This window comes from Struthio camelus, chromosome 10 (assembly GCF_040807025.1).
Source record: "Struthio camelus isolate bStrCam1 chromosome 10, bStrCam1.hap1, whole genome shotgun sequence".
Classification (NCBI taxonomy): domain Eukaryota; kingdom Metazoa; phylum Chordata; class Aves; order Struthioniformes; family Struthionidae; genus Struthio; species Struthio camelus.
In genome coordinates this window covers 23,588,514-23,613,725 of record NC_090951.1, presented here as the reverse complement: position 1 = coordinate 23,613,725, position 25,212 = coordinate 23,588,514, and the positions used below count along the sequence as shown (strand labels likewise).

The 25,212-nt window shown below is 60.9% G+C and overlaps 1 protein-coding gene across 1 annotated transcript; it reads left to right on the top strand.

Annotated features, from left to right (window-relative positions):
* Positions 1 to 47: 47 nt before the first annotated feature.
* Positions 48 to 18,585, top strand: LOC138068531 (maestro heat-like repeat-containing protein family member 2B). The gene is made up of 38 exons (XM_068956361.1): positions 48 to 494; positions 749 to 914; positions 1,310 to 1,408; positions 1,970 to 2,121; positions 2,544 to 2,687; positions 3,219 to 3,311; positions 3,512 to 3,581; positions 3,694 to 3,807; positions 3,984 to 4,057; positions 4,312 to 4,431; positions 4,629 to 4,736; positions 5,374 to 5,533; positions 5,930 to 5,970; positions 6,886 to 6,993; positions 7,165 to 7,284; positions 7,468 to 7,563; positions 7,723 to 7,875; positions 8,224 to 8,346; positions 8,708 to 8,778; positions 8,962 to 9,097; positions 9,227 to 9,322; positions 9,808 to 9,912; positions 10,100 to 10,223; positions 10,315 to 10,424; positions 10,570 to 10,725; positions 10,845 to 10,999; positions 11,255 to 11,417; positions 11,716 to 11,882; positions 12,424 to 12,561; positions 12,761 to 12,872; positions 12,969 to 13,115; positions 13,416 to 13,598; positions 13,745 to 13,897; positions 14,081 to 14,203; positions 14,346 to 14,448; positions 14,583 to 14,648; positions 17,948 to 18,031; positions 18,177 to 18,585. The coding sequence occupies exons 2-38, from the start codon at positions 824 to 826 to the stop codon at positions 18,224 to 18,226; spliced, it is 4,308 nt and encodes a 1,435-aa protein (XP_068812462.1). The 5' UTR covers positions 48 to 494; positions 749 to 823; the 3' UTR covers positions 18,227 to 18,585.
* Positions 18,586 to 25,212: the final 6,627 nt, after the last annotated feature.

Below are 25,212 nucleotides of genomic sequence, written 5' to 3'. Positions count from 1 at the left end.
AAGGTGAGGTGGGGGCATCCCATGGGGCTGCGTGGGGCTTCGAGGGCTCCCCGTAGCGCCCAGCTTCCCCAGGTGCTGTGAGCTGATCTCGCTCAATGGCGCCTCTGTCCTCCTGCCGTGCCTCCTCCCAAAAACCGGATGCTGCTGGTGGCGCTGAGCGGACACTACCGCGCACCCTGCTTTCCTGCAGGAGGTGGCAGCGTCCCCGGGGTTAGGGTTAGGGTTTGGGTTGGGAAATCCCAGCGTGGGATTTCTCGCCCACTCCCGACGGCTGTGCTGAGCGGTGGCGGCGGCTCGTCCCTGGCGTCAGCATGGCGGAGCTGATGTGAGGGCGACACGTCCCATTGCTGCCGTGTGCGGTGTGTCCCCAGGATGGCAGAGCGGAGATTTACCGCGAGCTGGAGAGCGTCTTGTGGCACGACGAGAGCCATTTGCAGAACTCTGTCGTGGACAGAGTGATAGCGGTGGCATTCGAGGACCTGCAAGCTGCCCAGGTGAGCTTGTCCTCTCTGAGGGTAACCCCGGACCCCTGCGCTTGGCACGTCTGTCCTACAGGAGAGGCTTCGGGGACGGGTCCTGGCAGGGGGTTGGGGCAGTGACCCGGGAGCTGTGCAGAGAGGTGGCTGCAGGGCTGTTTGTGAGCGAGGGACAGTTGGAGTCGAGTTACCGGTTCTCTGTCCTGCCTCGAGGCCAAGCTGTGGGGGACGGCCAGTCACGCTGCTGTCACGCGCAAACTGCTGTCTTTCAGGGTGTGACAGCCGCTGTGAGGACGGACGCTAGTGGTGTCCTGGTGGCACTGGCCCGCTCCCACTTGCACGACGTGATGTCGGTGCTGCAGGGCCACCTGAAGGCTCTGGAGGGGATGTCGGAGGAGTTCGTCCTCATCACCCTGCGCAACCTCGCTGCCCGCTACGGTACAGTGCCCGGCCTGCTACTCCGCGTTACAGTGGGTGACAGGCAGGAGAAGGGATTCGTCACCCTGGCCAAAACAGTCTGGGCTGCGCTGGGCTGGAGGGAACCTGCTGGAGACCAAATGTGCCGGGCTCTGCCCCACGCTGTCCTCCCCATGCCCCAGGGCTTCCCCGCACCCCTCGGGGAAGGCAGCTGGTGGTACATGGGTGCCCTGGCAGGAACCCTCCCCATGCCAGGGCCTCCCCCAGGGCTTCGGCAGCTCTCCCGTCCCCCTGCCCTCTGGCATGGCCCCACAGCCCTGGTCTGGCAGCGTTGCCGGGGGACAGAGCCCACGGGCCGTGGCAGCTCCGGCTGACGGCAGCCGCCCTCCGCCCCACCGCCCCTGCCCTTTCTGCAGCCCTGCAGTGCGTGCCCTTCGTGGAAACGACGCTGTCAGCCCTGCACGGTGTGCTGAGCGAGGTGGGGAGCAGCCGGCTGCTGCGCACTGTCTGCGGCGGTGAGTGTCGGCGCTGCGGCCAGGGCCCGCGGGGAGCGGAAGGGGCCAGGGTGGCCCTGGGCGCCTCGCTGGGGTCTCGGGGCAGGCAGGGCAGGGCTGAGCCGCAGTGAGCTCCAGCCTCAGCAGCCCCCAACTGCCCTGAACGAGCAGGAGCAGCGGGTGCTGCCGGGGTGCCTGTGGGCAGGCCGGGCCGGCGCTCGGTGCGGCTGCCCCAAGGAGCTTGTGGGCTTTAAGGGAGAGCACAGGAAAGAATTGCCAAAGCCTCCAAGCTTGTGCTGAGGGGCCAATGTTTGGGAAGAAAGAGGCAGGGGCTGCAGCGGGCAGTGGTGGAGGGCAGCAAGGCTGTGTGGAGGAAAAGGTGTGCTGGGGCGGAAGAGGGGAGAAACAAGGCAGCATTTCAACCCAGGTGTCTCAGACCCTCATGCAACGTGTGCCTGAAGGCAGACCTGAGGCCTGGCGAGCCTGGCGTCGGCTTAAATCAGGCTCGGGGGCCTGGTTGAAACGAGGTCTCCTGCTGGTCAGAGACTTTGCCACGATCCTGTTTCCCTTCTCATGCTGCAGTTGTGGAGCAGTGGTGCCGAGGGATAAACACGTACTTCCGCGAGTGGGAGAAATGTGCCTTCCCTCGCCTGGGGGCGGCCCAACTCTGCGCCCCTGTTTACCCACTCTTCCGCTACGTGGGCAGAAACTGGCGGCGCTGTGAGGAGGAAGAGGTGAGCGTTGCTGCTTCTGCAGCCGTGGGCAGCAGCAGGGACGTCTGCAGGGGCCGGTGGGGCTCTGCAAGGAGTCAAAGGGAGCAGGCTGGCTGCGAAAGGGCCCCGAGCCGGGAGCCTGCGGGCAGCATGCCGGGGCCAGCAGTGCCAGCTGGCAGGCAGGACGGCAGCTCTCCTTCGCGGCTCTGTGCCAGAAAGCAACAGTGCCCGGCCTGCTACTCCGCGTAGGAATCCCAGGGCCTTTTTGACAGGGCAGGCTGAGGGTGTGCCGGGAGGAAATGCTCTCTGTGCTGGTGAGCGAGCCCTTCTGGCCAGGGAGAAGGGACAGTCCCCTGCGCGGGAAGGGCAGGCTGGTGTCTGGGGGAGGCGAGTGCTGGAGAGACCCTCAGCCCTCACCGCCGCATGTCGCCAACCCTCGGCAGGTCAAGCAGGCCGTCCTCAGGGCGATGGGTGCCATGATGGGTGTCCTCCTGCACGCGGAGCAGCACCGCGAGCGCGCCTGGGAGCAGCTCCTCTGGCTGCTGCACCAGTATCGAGAAGTGCGGGAGCCCTTTGGGGTGACCACGGTGAGGTGTTGCGCAGGGCACGGCGCAGCCGGGCGCTGTGCGGGTGCCGCAAGGTGTTGGGGAGCTGCGGGGTGCCGGGAGGAGCTGGGACCCCTTTGGGCAGGAATGGGGAACAAAGGCCAGAGGCTTCCTGGGCTCTTGCTGGAAGAAATCAGCAAGGCAGGAGGGCCAGGAGGGAGCGGTGAGTCGCTGGAGCGAGCAGCTCAGGACGGGAGGCTGCGCCACTTCCCGGGCTGGGGGGGGGTGCACAAGGAGCTCTGCCCTCGCACCCAGGGCTGCATCCTGCCCCTGGGACAGGGAGAGGTTGGGGGCGGGGAAACGTGCCAGGAAAGGCTGTCCCAGCAGGGCTGTGCAGAGGAGACCTCCTGGTCTCCTGCTGCTCTGTGGGAAGGACGAACCAGAAGCCCCATGCGGGGCTGGGCTTTCCCTGGACGTGGGTTCAGGCCATGGCCTCTCCCAGCGATGCCGGTTTCTCCCTTTCCGGGCGGCTGGCGGTGAGAGCCCCCCTCGCCCTCTCATGCTCCCTTGCAGAGTCTCAGCTATTTCCTGGGGGCTGTGGCGGACGTTCAGACCCTCGTGCCCCGGGCCAAGCTTCTGGCCATCAACGCTGCTGTGCACCAGCAGGTAAGGCCTGGTGCCACGTTGCTGGCCTGAGGCTCCTGGGCAGCCTCAGCTGCAAAGCTCTGCGTGCGCCCGGAGCTCTGGGCTTTGGTGGTGGGGCCGCGCCCAGAGCTGCCCGTGAGACGAGGGCTGACAGCACAGTTTCTTTCCTGTCCCTCTGCACACCGATCTGGCTTTCTCTGAAACACACCTTGTTCTCACAGCTCTGTGACGAGATCGAGCCACCCAGCCCAGAGCACAGAGCAGAGCTGTGCCGCTGCGCCGTGCTGCAGGGTGAGGAGAGGAGAGGCAGCGCCGTGCCGCCGTGTGCTGGCAGCTGTGTCGCAAACCTACCCGGGTGCGAAGATGCTGGTCACTAATGCTGAGCGTGATTTCCTCCTCGCAGCCCAAATTTGCCCCGCGGAGACAATCGTGTTCCTGTACTGCAAGCTGAGGAGCGGGAGCAAGGCTGATCGCGTGGCAGCCGTGGAAGTGCTGCAAGCTCTGGTCCGCTCTGATGGTCAGTGTGCCAGGAGAGAGAAATGGAGTCCCCCCGGGATGCTGCTGCTTCCTCTGCCATCGCAGTCTGGCCCTGCTTTTCTGTCCCACTTGTGTACAAAAAGCCAGGGAGCTGTGAGGAATCCCTCCGGAAATGGGGGCTCGGCCTCAGCACACACCTCTCCTTGTCCCTTGCAGCTGCCGAGATGAGGGAGAAGCTGCCCCTGTTTGTGAAGCTTGTGCAGTCTGTGCGTGGCGACCCCGCGGCCCAGGTGAGCTGTTTTGGGCAGGGATGGTGCCACGGTGCTGCCGCGGGGGCAGAGCCACCCTTTCCCTGGCGCAGAGCCTGGCGGGGCTGTAGCAGCAGGCAAAGGCAGGGCACAGGGCTAAAGCCCAGTGGCGACAGTGGAGTGTGGGCTGCTGCTGCACCCTTGTCGTCTTGGCCCAGCCAGAAGGGCTGCAGCGCTGCGAAGGCAGCCTGCCCTGGGGCTGTGGGCCGGGGTCATAACAGCAGCCTCCCTGGCAGGTGAGGAAGGCAGTTCTGCATTTCATCGGGGAGCTGCTGCGCTCCAGTGCCCCGGGCTGCTCGGCGTGGGACGTGGTGGGGCACATCTTCAGCGAGTTCAGCCGGGCCTCGGGCAGACTGGTAAGGGCAGAGCAAGGCGCCAGGGCTGCGTCCCATGCTCCGACTGTGCTGTGCTGCCACGGGCGTCCCTGGCAGCAGAGAGCTGGGTGCAGCAGGGCCGCCACACCGGTGCCACGGTGGGAGGGGGCTCTGCATCGCTGTGCACCATAGGGTCTGGGAAGGGGCAGTGACGGGTGTTTCCCACCTCTGTCTCGCAGGCCATGGGAAGCCTTTGTGCGGTGGAAGCCCGGGAAGAAAGGGCTGTTCAGCGGCTGTGCGGGCATGTCCTGGGCACGCTGGACATGTCTGCCAGAGGGGTGGCCAAAGTGAGTTGTCCTCCGCCTGCCGCTGCTTCTTGCCTGGGGACGCTCTTCCTCACCCTCCCTGTGGCCTGAACCTCTCCCCGACACACCGCGGAGTGTGTGCGGCTCACGGAAACGCACCAGTCCTTTCCATGTGCAAGCTCTGTGAGCAGTGGGGTTGGGGGTGTCCGAGGCTTTCCTCTGTGCACTGGGACCCCTGTCTTAGCCACTAAAGCAGCGGAGAAGAGCTGGGGTTTAGCTTTGTGGGGCCGGACTTGCTTGTTCAGCGCATGCTGCGGCTGACTCGAGCCCACTGGGCATGTGTCTTGGCCACATCCCGTACATGAGATGTAGGGGCTGGTGGGGCCATAGGAATCCTGTGTCCCCTTGGAGTGCAGAGGTGACCTGCCCCCTGGGGGTGAGCTGTGCCAGCAGCTCTCATCAACCAGGCAGCCAAAGGGAGGGGGAAAGGAGTGTGAAGCACGGTGGGCAAGAGGGAGAGAAGGTGGAGGAGAAAGGCAGGGCGAGACCGAAACCTCTGAGTTAGGGGAGGCCCGAGGCTGAAGGGCTGGGCCGGTGCCAGAGAAGTGGCAATGATGGGGGAACAGGGATGGAGAGGTGGAAATGCCGGCGTGCTGAACGGCCTGGTTCTTGCCTGCAGCTCCTGTGGCCGAGGCTGCTGCGGTACGTGGTGCCAGCCCAGTACACTGGCATGCTGGTCCCACTCTGCCGCTGTCTGCGTGCCCTGGCTGAGAGACAGGAGAGCGCAGGGCGCGAGGAAGAGGAGGCGGCACCCGAGGCTCTAGAATCTGAGGAGCTAGGTGGGGAGCAGAAAGTCCTGGCATGCTGCGCCAGGCTGGGTGTGAGCGGGGCAGCGCATATCCCTGTTGTCCCTTGGCGGCCCCACGCAGGAGGCCCGGGGCAGTGCAGGGCAGAGCAGTGCCCTTCGCTGGGTGCGAGGGCTCTGCCCCGCGTGCCCCTTCCCTGGCGGAGCCGCCTGGCACTGCTGCAGCCAGCTCTCGCCGGGGGCCTGGGGGCTTGTTCCTGCCATGCCGGGGCTGCCTTCAGCGGTGGCTGTTCAGCCACGGGAGCCCAGCAGAGCTGGTGTGGAGGCGGCGCAGCCGGGTCCCCTTTAGCCACATGCGGGGATGTGGGATGCGGCACGAGGAGGGCCGGAGGGGCTGGGTGTCTCACGCAGCCTTTCCTTCTGCCCGCAGCCCCTCTGCCGGCTCCCCAGGCCCTGCTGGCTCGCCTGCTGGTGAGTAGTGGGGCCCCAGGGAAAGAGCTTTTGAGGCCCGGGCAAGAGGAGAGGCGGGGAGAGATGGTGCCGAGGCCAGTGCCAGGCACCCCGGGAGGAGGCAGGAGCTGTCGGAGGCAGCCTGAGCCTCCCCTGCCCCTCAGGGGCTCCTGCTCCTCCTGGAGGACGGCAGCACCTGGGTCAGCTGCCTGCTGCCAGCTGGGGCAGTGCCAACCTCCCTGCCTGCCTGCCTGCCTGCCTATGGGGGCAGCTGCAGCTCTTGGGGCAGGCGTGAGCCCGTCTCCCTGCTGCCCTGGCCTAGGTGGTGGCGGCGGTGTCTCCGCACGCGGGCGGTGGCCGTGGAGCAGCGGCCCTGCAGCTGCTGCAGGCGCTCCCCAGCACGATCCATGGAGCCGTGGGAGCAAAGTGGGCCGCAGAGATCCCCCTGCTGCTGCAGCACCTGGCAGGTAAGGTGCGGGCAGGCGGGAGAGGCTGGGCCGGCGGAGGGGCAGGAAAATGCCTTCAGCTCCCCAGCCTGGTGGAGGGGAACGGTCCTGGGTTTGCTGGCTCTTGTCAGCCCACTGGCCTGAGGCTGTGGGGCTTTGGACGGCAAAGACCACCCCTGGGCTCTGCTGTGGAGCCCGCTGGAATAACGGCGAGGGCTTTTGCTTCCTCTGGCTTTGCAGGAACAACCGCAAGCTCCCTGCATGTGGCCGAGTGGGAGAGCCTTCTGCTTAAGGTATGGCATGCGTGTGGGGTCCCCAGCTGGATGGGGCAAGCAGGGGACAGGAAAAATGGTGGGAGGACGGAGCAGGGCAGGCACTTCCCGAGCAGCCTGCACTTGCCCCGGCCGTGGGTGCTGCGTGCTCAGAGGATGTGCACAAGACCCTGGTAAGGGGCAGGTGAGCATTTGCTTCATCGTCCTCTTCACCCTAGTTCCTGAGAACTTCGCTGGAGGTCGTTGGGAGTGAGGCCTGGACGGTGGGCCTGAGCCGGGAGCTGAGCCAGCAGCTGGGCAGCTCTCCCCGCCTGTCCTGGGAGAAGGTTTGTTCCCTGTGCGGTGCCGCTGCCGCTGCTCACGCGTCCGAGGGCTGCGCCGGAGAGCCCTCGGGTCGCTGGGCATGGGTGCCAGCATGGTGGGGTTGGCCGTGGCCTGGCCCTCTCCCGCCAGGTTGGGCTGTCCCCACAGCCAGGGCTCGGCCTCTTCTCTTGCAGCGCTTCCTGTACAAGGCTCTCGGCACGGCCCTGGCAGCTTGTGGGTGTCTCAGGCACGTGCAAGAGCAGACACTGAGATATCTCCAAGAAGCCAACTACCTGGAGCTGTGGCAGGCACAGGTGAGCTTTCCTCGTGTCGCCCTGCTTTGCCGAGTGTCCTCGGCGTGTCCCCAGGGCAGAGGGGCTCTGCGTGGCCTGCTCCAGCCTTTGCTGGTTTTCCCTTCACTGCTGTTTGCCGTGGGAAAGGTCCTGCCTGGCCAGTGGAGCTGGTGGGAGCAACTCCCTGTTTCTGCTGCGTTGCAGGGAATGATTTCAGTTGTGTCCCGCTGTGCCGAGAGCCACTTCCAGCTGGCCTTGTCCTCGGTGAAGGCGTTCATGGGCACTTTGAAACACCAGAAGGTAAAGAGCCCAGGGTGTTGTTGTTAGAGCTGCTAGAGGTGCGCAGGGAGCCGAGCTGCCGGTCGTGTGCAGAGCAGCTCCTGCCTCGGGAGCGTGCGGAGTCCCGGGCACAGTGGGGCCGTGGGCTGATGTCTCGGTGCTTCTCCGACAAACCCCCAGCAGAGCAACACGGTGAGGACCCGCGCTACTCGCGCTGCGCTCATGGTGGTGTACGGCAGGATGGCGCTGCGTGCCCCCAGGGAGCAGCTGCTGGCCCATATCGAGAGAGACATCGTGGGGAACGTCCTGCAGCTCTACCGAGAGGGCCGCCAGGTGGGTGCTCGGGGCGCAGGGCATAGCCGGCCGGGTGCTGCCAGCTCCGGCCTCTCCTCACCCTTCCCATGCGCACCTCTCCCATCGTAGCCGCGCCAGCGCTGCTTGCCCTGCTCCTCTGGGCCGGGATCTGTGGGTCTTTCTGGCCAGCAGCTGGGGCAGCTGCTTGCCTCCCCGTGAGAGGCTCCTTCCCAGGAGGGGCGAGGAGAGTCCCTTCCTAGGCCGCGGGTGCCGAGCTGGGGTCTGCTGGGCTCCCAGAGGGCACAGTCTCCTCCCCGCACTGTGCTTGGAGGCAGGTTCCTCAGCCCTTCAAGGAGCTCAAAGTGTGTTTTCCTCCCCTGCAATCAGGATGCCCAGCTGAGGCTCTCCCTGGTGCAGAGTGTCACCGAGATCAGCCTCGCCATCGGGGCTGTGGGCGCCTGCCCCAGGTTTGAGCTCTGCCGCAAGCGGGAGCTGCTGCAGACCCTGCTGGTGAGTGCCCAGAGCCGAGGCCGTCACGCAGGGGTGGCTGTGGGCTCTGCCGTGGGGCAGGTTTGCCCAGAGGAGCAATGGTCTCCCGGGGCGGTGCACGAGCTCCCAAGCTCCCCGAGCCTCGTTCCCAGGGGGCAGGGTGCTTGGGTGCTGGCACTTGGAACCGTGGCAGGGGAGCGTGGGACATTTGGGTGCTGGGGAGCTGCTGCCTCGTCCTGCGGGACCCTTGAGGGAGCCATGGGGGTTGAGGGGCCAGTGCCTGCAGGGTCCTGCAGAAGAACGCGTGGCCGGGGTGGGCGGGCAGGCTCTCCCTCACCCCTGCCCGCTGCCCACTTTGCGCGTGTCTCTCTGTGACTTGCAGGAGGTGATTCAGGAGGAGCCGCAGGAGTCGCCGGTGCACCCCCGGGCCATCGTGGCCATCGAGCAGTTGAGGTAGGGTCTGTCCCCGGGACTGTGGGAGTGGCTGCGTGCCCCAGCCCAGACAGCCGGTGTGGCTGGAGCTGAGGGTGTTGGATTTGGGGCTGTCGATGGGGACAAAGCCAGTGGTGGTGTGACTCACTCTGGAGAGTGCTAGTAAGCCCCCTCTCTGTCGTCCCTCCCTTTTTCTCCTGGCAGCAAGCTGAAGCCCCATCTGAGGAGGGAGGAAAAGCACAACCTCCTGGCTCAGTGCTGCCAGGGCGTCGTGCGCCTTCGTCGCCCGGAGCAGATGGCAAAGGAAGGGGAGACGGGGGCAGCTGCTCCACACACATCGGTACCTGCCGGCGCTTCTTGGCCACCCCTGGGCGGGGGCCCAGCTGCGGGCGCCCCGCACTCTGGCAGCCGCTGGCTGTGCTGGCGAGTGCATGGGGTGCCCGAACTCAGTCCCCCTTTCTGGTGCCAGGGTGTGCACGCGCTGTCTCTGCGAGTGCTGGGGCAGCTCGTGGCAGCCCTTCTCCGAGCGGAGCCGGCCCCTGTCTGCTTTAAGGACCTGGTGCAGGTGAGTGTCCCTGGGGCGGGGGCGGGGAAAGCGTCGCTGCTGTCAGAGCGGGACAGAGGCGTGGGGATCCTGCTGCAGGGCTGGTGTGAGGAGGGGAGCTTCCCTGCAACTAGGGGTAACACCCTGCTGTGGCGGACAGGGAAATGGTCCTAGGTTCAGGCCCCCTTGCCCTAATTTGGCACCCAAGCTTTTTCCCATCGGCAGCAGCCTGCTTGCAGGCAGCTCGCAGTGTCCTGCCGAGCCCCCTGGATGAGCCAGAGCTTCTCCCCAGCCGCAGCCGTGTGCGAGGGGTGCTGCACAGGTCAATGCTGCCCGCAGCGAGAGCCCAGAGCAGGGAGGTCCCCACGGGGAAGGGCTCCTCGCCTGGGGCTGGGGTGCCCAGAGAGACCGGGGCTGTGCAAGCAGCAAGGCCGAGGAAGGAGGGGGCTGGCGAAGGGCTTCGGGTGGAAAGACGCCCGTGGTGAGACAGGTGTGCCCGTGCCCAGGTCCTGCGGCGCTGGCTCACCTCGGCCCACGCATGCGAGCGGGAGAGGGCCCTGCAGGTCTGCGTCCAGCTGCTGGGCACTTATGAAGAGCGACGCGAGCACAGGGTGAGCAGGGACCATGCGCGTAGGGAGAGCTGCCCCAGCAGGCGCCGGGTTGTGGGTCTCCTGGGGCTGCAGGACGGCTCCTCGTTTGCCCCCTGCCCAGCCACAGCTCGGGGGCAGCGTGGCCGGGAGAGGGCGAGTGGCCGCAGGGGCTGCCAGTGACCTCTTTGCCTGCCTCTTGCTCCTGCAGCGAGGCCATGCGTGCGAGCAGTTCGGCTCCCTGGCAGGACTGCTGGGGCCTCTGACATGCGACGTGTCAGCCGTGTCCCGCCAGCGGGCAGCGACCTGCCTCGGCCGCCTGCTCCAAATAGGAGGTGAGGAGAGTGGGCAAGACTTCACGTCCCCAGCACGTGGGGTCGGAGTTTCGCTCCCCCTGAATGTGACTCCCCTTTCTCCTGGCTCCAGCCAAGACCACGGATGAGGCGGCCTGGAGCAACGAGATCAGGCGCCTGTGTCAGAGGCTCAACGCCGTCACCTCTGAGTCTCTGCTCACGACCTCCACCAACATCGCGAAGGTAACTGGCCCCCAAAAAGCAGGGAGGGGGCCACGGTATATGTGTGTGTGTGTGCGAGTTTGCATGCGAGTACTCCTGTCAGGACATGAGTTTTGCATCTGAGCAACCCATGACGTGGTCTCTTCTGTTCCTGATTTCTCCCCAGCTTGTTTGCAAATCCTGCCCCGCAGCCCAGGCCACAGACTTCACGAGCGCCATCGTGGAGAGCTTGCTGTGCGCCAGGCCCATGGGTGTGTGGGCCGCTGGGCGGTGGATGCTCACCTTTCTGGGGGAGCGCGGGGAGCAAATCTTCCAGGAGGAGGTGAGAGGGGGGTGTTTTTTCTATTCGCCTTTAGCTGCTCTCTGTTGTTGACCATTGGCCCCGAAGAAGGACGGGGAAAGGACGCACCGAGCCATTCTTTCTCGCCTTCCTGCTTTCAGGTGCCCCAAATGGTGACCATCCTTTCCAGCTGCCTGCGCAGCACCCGGCAGAGCACGCCCAGGGGGTTCGCGCTGCGGGCAATGTTCCTCCTGGCCCGCTCTCACCAACAGCCGGTGCTCGACAGCCTCCTCCAGAAGCGCCTGCCCATGGACAGGTCTGTGCCCTCGGCCTTCCCTCTGCAGTCAGAGCCAGCCCCAGGGCGCACCTGCCTGCGGGGTCCCGCGAGGGAGCAGGTGGTTCTTCCCCGGGGAAAGGCTGAGCGCTGCAGCATCGTGGGCTCGTGTCTCTGTCCCGAGCTGGGCATGGCCAGCCCCGTTGCAGACAAGGAGAGCCTTTGGCCTCTCGTGAGGCTGTTGCAGGTGCCCGAGGCTAGCTAGGGGCTCATGGGCGAGCGTCTGTTCTCTTGCAGTGACATGGTGGAGCTGTGGAGGAGCCTGGGAAGAAGCACCCTGGGATGCCACATCCTGGTGTGCTTAACCAAAAAATTAAGGGCAGCTGGAAAGAGCAGCCACCAGAGGGACTGCTGCACTCAAGAGCTGGGCAGCAGCCAGGCTGCCCTGGAGCCTCGCACGGTACGGTCAGCGGCAGAGGCATTTATGCCACTTCACGCCTGCTTTCCAACTCGTGCTTCAGCGTGAGGGAGTTTCGTGCCCTTTGCGGGCACCCGTGGAGCCTGGCGGGGTGCTGTGCCAGGGGGGTGGAAGTGTAAGTGGTGTGGGGAGTCGGGACAGTTTGCTGCTGCCGGGCCACAAGGCTGTCGCTGCAGTGAGAATTGGAGACAGTAAAAGCCCCCCCAGGGTGGCAGGGAGACGTGGACAGTGGGAAAAGCCCTTGTTTTACCAGGTGGTTCTTGGTTGACTTTCTCTGTAGATCACCCGCGCCCTCTCCGAGGTGCTGGTGGTCCTGCGGAGCAAGACGCTGGTCCAGCACCTGCTTCCCTCCCTGCTTCCCAGCCTCCTGGGGCAGGTCAGCGAGACTCTGGGGGAGGAGATGGCACTGTCCCTGGGGGAGCTGGGCAGCAACGACACACCGGGCAGGTGAGGAGCGGCTGGGGCAGGGGCAGGGGTTGGCCTCTTTGTGTGGTTCATGGCCTTGCAGGCACACCCAACTGTCCCACTGGTGCAGGGCTGCCTGTAAACTCTGTGTCGCCAGCTGGGGCCATCGTGAGGCTCCCCACAGTGCCATGCTCTGCCCACGCTCCTGCTGTGCAACGGCAGGAGCAAATCGGTGCTGTGTGCCACCTACAAGGCACTCTCCCCAAAGTGCTGCTGAGCAGAGCACTTGGGGAGTGCCTTGGGCGCCTGGCGTGGAGTCAGCCCAGGGACTCTGGGCTTTCTCCTGCTGTCTGTGGGTTTGGGGCAGGACAAAGGGCAAAAATGCCAGTTTTCAGTTAGCTTGAGACTTGAAGACCTTGGAGCGTCATTTCAGGGGTACTTTGCCTGTCCCTTGGTGGAGTTTAGGATGAGCGGAGGAACAGCTCCCCAAGTGGCTGAGCTGCTTTAGCTCTGCCAAAGAGAAATCTGCCCCCAAACTTCTGCCCCTGGAGCTTTCTTTGGGGTTTTTTTTTTTCCCCCACAGTCTTTTTGTGGAGACCTTAGAGCTGGTGCTGGCGAGGTGCCTGGAGGAGCGCTGGCTGCGGCTGCTCCGGGAGCAGGGAGTGTGGGCATCCCTGGCAGACCCCCAGGCTCACACCGCCGGCGTGTGTCTCCTGGCGAGGTGAGAGCCCCCACAATGTGTCCTGCCTTGTCGCGGGGGCTATGCCCAGGGAAAGGGCTGCTGGGACCTTCCTTCATGCCCGGGAGCTCTGCTGAGGTGCAGAGCAGCATCTGCATTGGAGTCGGTGAATTTGGGAGTTGTGGCCCGTGGCCGTCCTGTGTGACTGTGTGTCACGAGCCTGCTCGTGCTTTGTGCGCAGCGTGCTGATCCGCGCAGAGCTTGTCCCGCAGCGCCTGGTGCAGAGCCTCTTCCCGTGGCTGGGTTCACCCTCGGCAAACCTGCGGCTCACGGCCACGGCTTTCTTTGCTGAGGTGAGGCAGCAGGAGGGCAGGGAGGGCTCGGAGGGGTCCTGTCTTGCCTGGCGTGAATGGCGTCCCGATGCTAGCAGCCCCGTGGCTTTATTGCAGCTGGTGAAGGACCATCTGGTGGAGAAGACGAAGCTCCTGAAGCCCCTGCTGAAGGCCCTACTAGAAAGATCACGTGACCCCATCAACACCGTGCGGCAAATGGCCATGAGAGGCGTGGGCAACATGGCCAGTGGAGCACCCACAAAGGTGAGACGGCCTTTTCTGCGCTCTGAGCACAGTCCGAACTCAAGAGGTGCCAGTGGAGAGGTGTGCGGGGCTTGCGGAGCCTGGAGAGACGAGCAGAGGCAGACGTGGGGCTGTGCTAAGGCCGCGCTCCTCGCTCTGATGTCAGCAGGGTAGCAAAGGGGAAAGTGGATGCAAAGCGGGGCTCCTCAGGCAGGGGGTTGCTCTGGGCTTGCTCGAGCAAGTGCAGCCCTTGGCGCCATGGTGAAGGGCAGCGGTGGGAGGCAGGGATAGTGAGCAGCTTGTGCACCTGTCGCTCTGCAGCTGCGGAGGCACAGGGCGGCCGTGGTGGAGGTGCTGTGCAGGGGCCTGGAGGATGTGGCCGGTGCGGAGGTGGCTGCCGAGAGCCTGCTGGCGCTGGTGAAGGTGCTGGGGCAGCTGAAGGCGAGTGCCGTGGGCTCTGCCCTGGCAGACATCGCCAGGTCCACCCGGGCGTTCCTGGGGGCGGTAAGTGAAGCCACTCGTTCTCATGTTGGGCAGGCAAGAGCCGTCCTGGGGCTGCCATCCCCCTGTGGGCAGTGCCGCGCTAGTGCCAAGGGGTTTGTAGGCGGCACCCTTGTTAGCACCTGCCACATAGGCTTTTTTGTTCGCAGGAGGAAGAGGTGCTGCGTCGCTTGGCCTTCACCCTCTATGGGACTCTGGCCTCGTCTGCCTCAGGGAGGAGGTCCAGTTTCAGCAGAGAGGTGGAGGAAGTGTTTCCCAGCCTTGTGCTGCACCTGCGGGACCCAGCCCCAGCTGTCTCCGATGTAAGCAGCTTTCTGCTATCTGCAGATCTGCAGAAAGCCCTGTGGTGCCAGCAGAGCTGTGGTGCTGCTGTTGCTGGTGTCTCTGCAGGCCCTCGCTGACAGCGCGGCAGCGAGGTTTCTCCCTCCCTTGGTGCTGCGGGCAGGCGCTCAGCGTCCCTGTGACGGGCCAATGCTCTTTTCCAGGCGTGCAAGGGTGCTCTCCACCTGTGCGCCCCGTTTCTGGGGTCAAAGAGGGTGCGGAGGCGCATTGCCACGAGCGCTGGGCTGAGCGCGGCCGAGCTGCAGGACGAGATCTGCAGTCACCTGGTGAGCGAGCTCTGCACTGGGGCCTGCGTCCCTGCAGGCGGGCGGGTGGCTGCCCTGTGGCTCCTGTGCCGGCTGCAGGGCACCCGGGAGCGGGTGGCGCTTGGAGCCAGAGATGAGCTCCCACGTGCCTGCTCTGCCCTAGGCCCAAGACTGCCCCGCGCTGCTGGAGAGGCTCTTCAGCACAGCCCGGAGCTGCTGCATGGGGAGCTGCCAGGCGTCGCAGGTGACAGCCGTCACCGTCCTGGGTGAGAGGCAGTGCAGGGCTGTCGCGCTGCTCCCGGTCACGTCCCTCGGGTCGGGGCCGGGGTTGGGCTTCAGGGCTGGAGCTGGGTTTGGGACTGGGGCCATGCCCTGATGGCTGCACTTCCCCATGTGCCAGGCATCATCCTGGACACAGCGCCAGCTGAGTGGCTCCAGCGATGGGACCTGGCGTTCTTGTGGGGAGGTAGGTGACAGAGACCGAGCTCCCACCCCACGTCCTGGGGAGGTGTCCAGAGGCCCCGCGAGCACCAGGCCAGGGTGGCTGGTGCCGAAAGTGGGGGGGGCCGGGGGGGGGTGTGGAATGGGGAGAGAGGACTTGCACAGCCCCCAGGCTCCTGACCAGGACAGCTGCCCCCAGCTGAGCACTGTGGAGCTCCGGAGGCCATGGGGGGCCATGGGGAAACAGCAGCCGAGCACCCACGGTGCCTCCCTCTGGTGTCATTGCAGCTCAGCAGAGGCAGTGGCACGCCAAGGCCCCCCCGTGCGTGGCTGGCGGCAGCAGCGGTGCCCCGTGCCGGGGGCCCCAGTAGCCCGAGGCTGGAGGACAATAAAGCTCCATCCGCATGAGGAAGGCGCCAGCTTGTTTCCAGGCTCTGTGGGGGTCTTGCGCCGGCCCCGGCCCTGCTGCCCCCAGGATGTGGCCCCAGTGCCCCCGGCCCAGCCTGGGGCCCTGCCTGGGGCCATGGGAAGCAGAGAGATGGGGTGAGGGAGGGCACTGCAGACACTGGAGAGGCCACTGGGGACAGTGGGGTAAGGGGGGGCCTGAGGCTGAGAGGGGCCCCGGGGCGAGCGGAGGGCCCAAGGGGCGAGTGGGGGCTGCAGGGATTGAGGGGCACTGGGAGCCCCTGGGGGTGAGTGGGGCTGCAGAGGGGAAGGGGGCAGGGCCGCTCTCCCAGGGCTGGGAGTGGGGCCAGGCCAGGGAATAAAGGCTGAAGGGCCCAAGCCCAACGCCCCCAGGCTGCCCCACACCCGGGGCCGGGCCCTCCCAGCAGGGACGCCCCGGCCCTGGCCCTAAGCACAGCCCAGAGCCACCCAGGGCCATCCCAGGTGGAGGCTGCTGCCCCAAGCCCTGCACTTGCAGCCCGACGGCAGGGGCTTTGGGGGCCAGGTGCCAGGGCAGGCAGGAAGTGGTGAGGTTTGGGGGCCACCACCAGAGACTTGGGGAGGCATTGTGGAGCTCAGCAGCAGGGGCTGAGCTGGCTGTGTTTCTGGCTGAGAACGGAGAGCAAGTTCCCCACTTCTGAGCCCTAAAGGGGGCCTAAATCCTGGGTTCCTGGGGCCACAAACCCAGGCTAGTTAGGCCACTTTGAGGCCCAGAAAGGGAGCCTTAGTTGGCTGCCTTTGTGTCTGAAGACAGGCCAAGTCCTGCATTTTGGGGGCCAGAAACAGAGGCTTTTAAGTTTGCTGTGCTTGTGGTTGCAGACAGCGACTAAGGCCTCTGTTTTGGGGGCCTGGAATGGAGGCGTAGTTGGCCCTTTCGCATCCTCCAAGCAGAGTCCAAGGTTTTCCAGCTCCAGAAACAGAGACCAAGTCCTGTGTTTTTGGGACTCTGAGAACAGAGGCAAGGGTGCCTGTTGTGGGGACTAAAAGCAGAGGCCGAGTGCTGTGTTTTTAGGGCCACCAAGGGAAGCTTGGTGTTCAAGCTTCCCTGTTTTCAAGCACAAGAACAGGTGAAGGAGTCCTGCCTTTTGGGCTCCAAAAGAGAGGCTAAGTCCTTCCTTTTGGGGTCCGCAAACAGAGGCTGAGGTGGCTGATTCTGTGGCTGGAAACTGGGGCTAAGTCCTGCCTTGTGGGGACTTGGAAACAGAGGCAAGCTCCGGCATTTCCAGCCCCAAAGCAGAGGCTGAGGGGGCCCTTTTTGAGGTGGGGGACAGGGTGCATGGACCCTCCTCGAGGTGGGGTGGGGGTCCATCTGCAAGCACCCAGAGGGCAAGGAGACCAGCATGCACCAGGACAAACCTCCCATTGAGATGCTTTCATGCCAGAAACTGTTCTTTTGGGGGAGACGGGGGGGGGGGGTCACACCCTTGTCCAAGTCCAGCATTTATTCAACATTTCTCCAGTACTTTCAGCACTACTTAAGCAATTAGCTTCTAGGTACTGAAGCACTATTGACCAGGGAGTCAATATCAAGCCACCATTCCTAAGCTAATTGCTCAGTTAGTTCAATTAGTCAGCAGTGAGTCAACAGTTGCACAACACCTGGAAAGCTTATGGTGCTGTTGGATGAAGAAGCATGCCTGAGCCAAGCAAAAGGCCTCTTCAACAACTTCATTAACCACTCACAACTAACAGGTTCCTGGGGGCTGATGGGAGCTTTACTGAGTGCATAGGTCTACAGAGATTCTCCAAATAAGCAAGAAGGAGTGACAACACTAACAACTTATTCACAAATAACTCATTTAGATACCACATATCTAGGGCTTACATTGTTCTATTAGCTAGCTCAAAAGTAAGATCCCCATACCCCCAAAAAGGAAGACAGACAGAGCAAGAGAGTGCACAGTAAAGAGTAGGATGGTCTATCGGGTCACACCTGCACAACATGCCACCTGATAGGCAAGGGGTGAGCTGAACCTCACTAAGGCCCTACTGGTCTCAGGTTGTTATGAGAATGGAGCTTCAAACCCACACCCTCAAGAAGTGGTACACCCACACTTATGTGCCTGCCCCCCAGAGAGGGGTCTCCTGGGTGTCAGATTCAATGGTGGTCCCAGCCAGCAGCCTGACTTGAGGGGGAAGAGGCAGAGCAAGGCCCTGTTAGGGGACAGTGGTCAGCTACCACCATTCAGGCCCTCTTGTGGTCATCAATGATTCCCCTGCTCCTGATGTCTTCAGCTGGAGCCCGGCCTTTAAAAAGGCTGCCAAGCTCCTTCAAGCCTTCAGAAAGGCCACTGGGGCTCCTCCACCCCAAACCTCCCCCACTCTCCAGCTGCTCACCTCAAGGTCCCCCTCACCCCCCCCCCCCCCCCCACTCTCTTTCTATAGGCTGATGCAAATTAGGGCATGTGGCCTTTAGCCAATCAGGAAGGTATGTTCTAACCCTTTATGTGCATATTCCAGCCCCTTCACTATGATTGACAGATGGGAGGTGGTTACCACAGAATCTCCCTGTCCATTCACACCTCACAGGTTCACCAGGTGGTTTGACCAGGGATATGCTGAGTCCCTCAGAGGTCACTCTTGTAGTCAGGGAGGGGAGGGGGGCAGACTGCTGCAGGTTATTAACCAATTAGCTGCTAGCTCATGAATTCAGGCCCAAACAGCACAACATAGCCCAGTGTTTCTGAGACAGATTACCAGACTGTGGCCTGCCCTGCCAAGGCCTGTGTGCTCATGATTCACATCCCTTGCAAGAACCTTACAACCTCACGTGCCTTGTCACACACTGCACAAGTAAGGAGAGCCACTACCACCAAAGCTCAGGCCTCCTTTGCACGCGAGGCTGAGTGTCTTGCACCCTTGGGTGCTCACCCTTCCCAGCAACAACGGGGGCCTCGGTGTGCGTTAGGGGGACCAAGAACGAAAAACCAAGAGATACAACCACTGAAGAGGACGTGTTTTTAGGTAAGTGCTAAGGCATCTTCCCAATTTATTGCCATCCTCCAGCTTTCCTCTTCCTTCCCCTGCTTGCCTGAAGATGACACACGTGCACACAGCAGGCATACCACTGGCAACAGCCCTGCAGCTGCTGCCCTGTTACCGTCCCCAGGACACAACGCTGCCAAGAGCAACCCAGCCCAGCGTGGAGGGGCTGGATAGTGTTCCTGCCACGAGGCTGGTGGCAAACGGACCCACGCATCTGCTGTCCCCCAAGCAAGCAGCTTCGGAGATGGTTCTCTTTGGCCCCTAGCTGCTTTGGCCTGCTCCTCTGGGTTCCTACACAGCATCCCTCCTCACACTGAGGCTCTCCAGCACACACCATCATGTATCCGAGAGCAACAACTTCCTGGCCTGGACAGGAATCCAAGATCTCCAGGAGAAACATACCATCCTCCACCAAACACCTTCGGGTCAGTCACACCCACAAAACCCCATTTCTTTTTAGGCACTGGCATTAAAAAACCCCGCTATACCTGCCTCTAATAAGGGCTCATTTGACACACAAGCAACTCGCAGAGCACGCGTACATCGTATCTTGTCCTTAACAGGCGAAAGAACAAGCTGAAGAACTGCCTATCCAGGGCTCCCTCCTGCCCCCCACGAACAACAGAGCCTTCAGCTTGCACAGGAGCAGAGTGCCTAAACCTTGCACGAGGAGCATGCCACAGAAGTGGGATTAACCCTAGGTACCTCACTGAGTTTGAACAGCACTGAACAGCCACCTCTGGCCGTTCACTTGCCACAGAATAAAAGAAAAAAATTTTTTTTTTTTGAAAAGCAATTTTAGTGGCACTGGTGATAACGGGGATGCTTTTGGACTGCAGCGCCAGGGACTGTGGCTGCGATGGACACGAGTGCTTGCGGAGTGGCCTGAAGAAGGCAGAGACAAAGGGGAGGCCCCTCTGGGTGAGCATGTGCCTCTGGAGTACCTCACCAGATTGCTGAGGGAGTGTGCCAGCATTCATTGCAAGAAGCTGCCCCAGCTCTCTTGCACCCAGAAGTCAAGGACACAGGCAGCAGTGGGGAGCAGCAGCAGAAGACACTAGCCCCACAAGGACCAGCCAGACTGCACCACTGCCAATAACTGCACACCTTCTGAGCAGGCCCAGTCCTGTAACCCACCATCAGCTGGCACCCTCTTCAAGCTGCCTCTCAGGTGGGTGAACAATTCAGGCATTTGGTGGCACCTGTGCCAAGGACACAGAGCCTCCCCCTCCACTGCCACAAAGGCTGCCTGAGGACACGACGGAAGTTCTCCCCAGACATGTTTACGAGGCAGCTCACCACTGAATTTCCTCTTGACTCCTGGGCTGAGCTCCCTCTGAAGGGGACAGAAACCTCAGCTGCTCAAGGGCAAAATAAGACCCTTAGGAAGGCAAGGTCACTGAGCATTTCAACTGCCTGCTGGTGAGTAGGCTCTTCTCTCTGCACCTGTAAATCCTTCTCCATTAACAGGAGAAAAAAAAAACCACAAGCTCTGTGAGAAGAGCTGGTATGAAGACCTGCTCCTAAATCACTGCATGGGCAATGGGTCACGTTTCACCCACCAGGTACCTGTTACAGCAGGTGCCCGCAGTGCGTGGCAGCCATTAAAGCGAGGTGGCTGAGGCACGTGGCGGCTGTTGAGGGTTGGTGTGGGGCGGTTGCAGGGCGCGTGGTGACTGTGGAGCGTTTTGGCACAGGGAGGGGAGGGCAAGTCCTGGCCCTGTGGAGGGCCCGGGCTCTCGGCCCCTCAGGGGAGGGCAGGTGCCAGGTGGTGGCCAAGCACAGAAGCGATACCAGCAGCAGATGGCCACCACTCAGCAGTGCCTGGGGAGCAAGGAAGAGGTGGTGGTGCCCAAGGTGGTGCTGGGGAAATGAAGGCGCTGGAGGTGAGTGGGGCTGTGTGGTGGGCAGCAGCAGGCGTGGCCACCTGGCTGCCTGTGCCATGCACTTGGGGGAGCCTGTTGAGGGGAGAGCGGAGAGGTTGCCCTGAGCACACTTGGCTTTTGAAGCAGCTTTGGGCCGAGTCAGTGTCATATTGGGAGTGCTTTCCTTAACCTCGTAGCTCTTGGTGCAGCTGAGAGGCTTTTCTGCTGCAGCATGATGCCTGCAGGCTGTTGCCCCCCAGGGCCGCTAATGTGGGAGCACCCGTGTTTGTGTTTGCAGGCTGCCAGCAGCAGTTCCTAGCACAGTGTCCCCAGGGCAGGCAAGGAGGCTGCTGCAGCCCAGCCTGGGGGTTTCCTGGCGAAGGAAAGCAGCTGTGTCCCGCTTCAGCCTTGCTCGGGACACCTCTGGCGTGCCCATTTGGACTCCTAGCGGTGTGCTTAAGTGTCTTCTTGAAGGCCACTAGCTTCTGAAAGGAGACTCTTCAGCTTGGGTGGGTGATATGAATTTGCCTTGCACTAAGCCTGGGACTCTTTCCAAGCCTGGTGGGCACAGGTCTGTTCTGCCTGTGCAGAGCAGGAGGCTTGGTAAGCTTGGGTGGAAGTTTCTTCCTGAGGTTGCCTCCTGAGTCCCTGAAGGAGTGGTGCTTGCCCAGTGAAGGTATAGGCTAGGTGCAGCTTTCAGGTGTTGGGTGAGCTGTGAAAGCCTTTTTGGCAGGAGAGCCCAGTCAGTTCTGACTACTTGTCACCAGCTTAAGAAGCCTAAATGAGAGAGGGGAAAACCAAAAGGAAGCCAAGGAGGCTTGCTCAGGGGCTCTTTGTGTTTCCCTGAGCAGCTGTGCCCTGGTGGAGTGGGTTCTTTTGGCCTTGGAGCTGCATGCCTGCAGAGCTGTTTTTTTTTTTTTTTAAATGGAAACTGTTTGACCCTCGGTAAGCGTGGAGCAGAGTCTCACGCAGTTATAGCAGCAAAGTGTATTTCCAAGGCCCTCCGCAACCCCTTCAGAAGATAGAGATGGCATTTCTCTGTCTTTGGTTACCTAATTACCAGTAATGCTGGCCAGGGAAGGCAGAGCCTGGGTAGCTCCAGCGCAGCATGTCAGAGCTGTGTTTCTCCAGAGTGTGCAGCCTCCTGCCCCTGGAGGCCCTGCCCCATGTTTAGCCCTCCCTTTTAGGGGGCCCCAGCTCAGCCTCCTGTGGAGCTGAAAGCTTTCCCAGAGACCCCAGGCCCTAAGGTATGATGAGGGAACAAGCAAGCAAATTCAAGGGCTGCCTTGAGAGCACTGAGCTAACAAAATCTGTGCTCCCTGCTGGGCCTTTCTGATATTGGTCATCTGTTGGAAAACCTTCATTTGTCAGGCCTGCCTCAAGGGAGAAGTCTGGGTCTCTGGTTCTGCTGCCAGCCAGGTCTGTGCTGCAGGGTGCCTGGGGCAACTCAGAGAATGGGAGGCCATTTCCCCTAGGCGTCCCTGTGCTCTGTGGGCTTTGTGCCTCTTCCTCGGTCGTGCTCTGAAATGCTCTGCTTCCCTCCCCGAGTTGTGGTGCTGCCTTTGGGCAGCCTCCAGTGCTCTTTCCCTGCCCAGCTGCAGGCTACTAACTAAAACCGCTTGTTGTCCTGGGGTTTGTGGTGTTCAAGTTGTCTGCTGTAAACCAGTGTTACAAACATGCAACAGGCTGGAGGGGAGTGGTTTTGAGCTCAGCGGAGGGAGGAGTTGCAGGGTGAGGAGAGAGGGGTTTTGGAGTTGGTGGTGGGGGTGACTTTGAGCTGGGCTGCGGTAGCCTGGGTCCAGGCCCGGTGGGCCGGTTTCAGGCATGGCAGGGCAGCTTCCAGGCCGTGCCAGAGCAGTTTCAGGCCGCAGCAGGCTGGTTTGGGGCTTGTAAAAACGTTTTACCAAAAGCAGTGCTTGAGCTCTCCTGAAAAAGCCAGGGTAACAAAGCCCCTTGTAGAAAGACCGCTTATCAGCATTTTCCTGTGGAAACATTTCTAAAGAGCTTTCTGTTGGTCCAAAGACATCAGCAGCGCTGTTTTCTCTGCCGTCGCTTAAACGTCACTGTTGTTCACAACTGCAGGCCTCCTTTGACATGGGGAATGTGCTGGTGGGGCCAAGTGAATTGCTGTTTAGCTGTTGAGTTGCTCCCGCTAGTTCGGCTAGTACAAGAGTCTCCAGGAGTAGATGTTTTCCCAAGCGGGAGAGGAGAGCGCTCATACGAGTAACGGGATAAAAATCTGTGCGTAAGCGAGAAGTGTGCTGGCCTGCTCAAGGGATTTAGGCGGCTAGGTCCCAAGTTGTCAGTACCTTGTCCATGAGACTATGGTGGAACCTGAAGGGCAGTTGGAGGCTACTGTCTGTTTTAACTGTCACAAGTGAGGCAGGTGTTAAGAACAGGAGTCAGGAAGCCACTTAGATGAAAGGCTTTTCCTGATTAGCATCTGCTGTTAAATTTTAGTAGAATAACCTTTGTGTCATTGTTACTGTGCCCTTTTTTTGTTTGTTTGTTTGTTTTGTTTTTTTGTTTTTTTTTTAGTAAGGAGTGCGACATGCCCGATGACCGATCTAAAGAGTTTGTAGAGATATTTAAGGCTGAGCAGTAGTACCTATAGTACCTAGAGACAGGGAAGCTTTTGTACTCCATGATTGTACGGAAGTGAGTTACTTGTATGAACTGTTCTTATTAAAATATTGCAATCTTAAGAGGGACCCTGAAGTGACTTGATTATTGTACATGGGTCTTTCAAGTTACATTACCTAGAATGGAGCCTGTGGGAGAGAAGTGCCCAGTCAGAAAAGGAAAGAAATGTGGAGCCTACCAGGAGGGTTGCTTTTTGGTGAGCAAGTGGTGAATAAAGTACCACTCTGGTAGTACTAAAACACTTAAGGAGAGTCAGTCAAACTGGGTTGAACTCCCAGGAAGTAGTTCGATTAGAAACAAATGGAAGACGAGCGTGAAAGCCAGCGTACCAGCTGCTGGGGGTATGAGCAGACCCACAGGACGTGGTGTTCCCTTCCTCCAAGAGAAACAACGGGCAAAGTGCAAGCGGGCTGGCGATGCCTGCGGTGCAGTTACTGCCTGGGGGCTGCTCTGATTAGGATGATAGGAAGGAGCAGAAAAATACTCCTGCATGTCCCCGCAGGAGTGCAGCCACGTGACTGCACAGGAGCCACCCTCTGGGGCGGGGGGTCTGGGCCCCTCTGTCCAGCCCGGCATCTCCCATATGAGGAAAGGCTGAGAGAGCTGGGACTTCAGCCTGGAGAAGGGAAGACAGAGGGGGCATCTTAGCAAGGTGTTGAAATATCTGAAGGGAGGCTGTAAAGAGGCTGGGGCCAGGCTTGTCAGTTTGCCCAGTGACAGGATGAGGGGCAACGGGCACAAACTGAAACACAGGAAGCTCCATCTGAAGAGGAGGAACAACTGAACAGGCGACTGCTGTTCCTCCCTGCCAGAAATCCCCCTCCCCAGGGCGCAGGGCACTTGGTCCCCCAGAGATCCCTGGCCCCAGCCCTCACCAGCACAGGGAGCTCGCGTGCCGCAGGAGCCGCTCTGCAGGGAGACCGAGGGAGAAAGGAGGAGACAAAGTAGGGGAGAGAGGGAAAAGAAGAAAGAGAGAGAGAGGAGAGAGAGAAAGCGGGCAGCAAAGAAAGAGAAAGGGAAAGTGGGAAAAGAGGGAGAGAAAGAGGGAGGGAGAAATGGAGAAACAGAGAAAGAATGAGAAAGAAGAGAGAACAAGAGACGGGGGAAAAAGAAAGCAGGAGAGAAAGTGGGGGGAAAAGGAAAAGGCAGAGGGAAAAAGGGAGGAAGGGAGGAAAAGGGGGAGAGAAAGAAGAAGAAATGGGAAGAAGGGGGTGAGAGAGAGACAGAGAGGGAAAGAGAGCAAGAGGGAGACTAAGAGAAAGGCAGAAAGGGAGAGAAAGAGTTGAAGGAATGAAAGGGAGAAGGAGAGAGAGGCCAAAGGAGGGCAAGGCAGAAGGGGAAAGAAGGATGGCCAGCTAGGAGAGGAAGAAGAGAGACCAGGGAAAGAGAGAAAGTGAGGTAGAGAAAGACAGAGGGAGAGAGAGAAAGTGAGAGAACAAGAGTGAAGGAGAGAGGAAAAAAGAAGAAAGAAAGTGGGAGAGGAGAGGGAGAGAGCGAGAGAAGAAGAGCAATGCGGAAGGAGAGGAAGAGAAAGAGCAAGAGAAGACAGCGAGGGAGAAGGAGGCAAAAAGAGGGAGGGAGAGAAGAACAGAGAAGGAGAGGAGAGAACAAGAGAGAAAGTGAGAGGGAGGTAGAGGGAGAAAGAGGGTGGCAGAGAAAGAAAGAGAGGAAGAGTGAAGAAGAGAAGGAGAAAGAAAGAGGGACAGGGAAAGAGGGAAAGAGATGGGGAGAGAAGGCAAGAGAGAGCAAAGGAGGGGGAGAGAGGGAGAAGGAGCAAGAAAAAAAGGGAGAGGAAGAAGAGGGAGAGCGAGAGAAATAAGGAGAGAGGGGGAGTAGGAAAGAGCAAGAGAGATGCTGAGAAACAGAGGGAAACGGAAAGAGAATGAGGAGGGAGAGAGAAGAGAAGGAGGGAGAAAAGGGGAGGGAAAGGAATAAGGAATGAAAGGGAGAAAAGAGGAAAAAGTGAGGAAGAAGTGAGTGAGAATTATAGAGAAAGAGATGGGGCAGAGAAAAGGAGAGAGAACAAGAGAGAAGAGAAAGAAAAAAGAAAAGGGAGAGAGAAGGAACAAGAAAGAAGGAGAAAGGAAAAGAGTGAGGGCAGACTAGAGAGAACAAGAGGGGAAGAACATGGGAGAGAGAAACAGGAGAGAGAGGGACAGAGGGAAAGAAAAAAATGGAATGAGAAAGGGAGATGGAGAAAGGGAAAAGGGAGAAAGAGTGACAGAGAAAGAAAAAGAAAGAAGGAGAAGTAGAAGAAGAAAGAGAAGAAGAAATCTAGAAGAAATATTGAGGAATAAATACACAAGAAGAAAAGGGAAAGGGGGAAAAGAGAAGAAAAGGGAAAGACTGACCTCGGGGGTCAGCTCCCCAAGGCTGACTTTGGAGAAACCAAAGCAGCTGCAGGAGCTCGTGGGCGAGCAGCAGCAGCCCAGGAAGGGGCAGCAGGCAGGGCCGTGGCCACAGGACCCTCTGTCAGGCTGCAGGGGCAGCCCAGCACATGGGCAGCATGGCCCGCATTTTCCTTGGGGGTCTCCAGACCAGCGGCACCTCTGCAGCAGGGAAGAGGAGTCCAGGTGAGGGCTAGGCCTCGGGTTAGGGGGGAGAGAGAGTGTGGAGCCCCACATGGAGAGGGGCTGCAAAGGGCCTGCCAAA

Excerpts from the sequence above, each read along its gene's own strand:
- LOC138068531 (XM_068956361.1), top strand. The coding sequence starts at position 824 with ATGTCGGTGCTGCAGGGCCACCTGAAGGCTCTGGAGGGGATGTCGGAG. Across the intron at positions 915-1,309 it reads CAACCTCGCTGCCCGCTACG|CCCTGCAGTGCGTGCCCTTC; the intron begins GTACAGTGCCCG and ends CCCTTTCTGCAG. Across the intron at positions 13,599-13,744 it reads CCCGGGCGTTCCTGGGGGCG|GAGGAAGAGGTGCTGCGTCG; the intron begins GTAAGTGAAGCC and ends TTTTGTTCGCAG.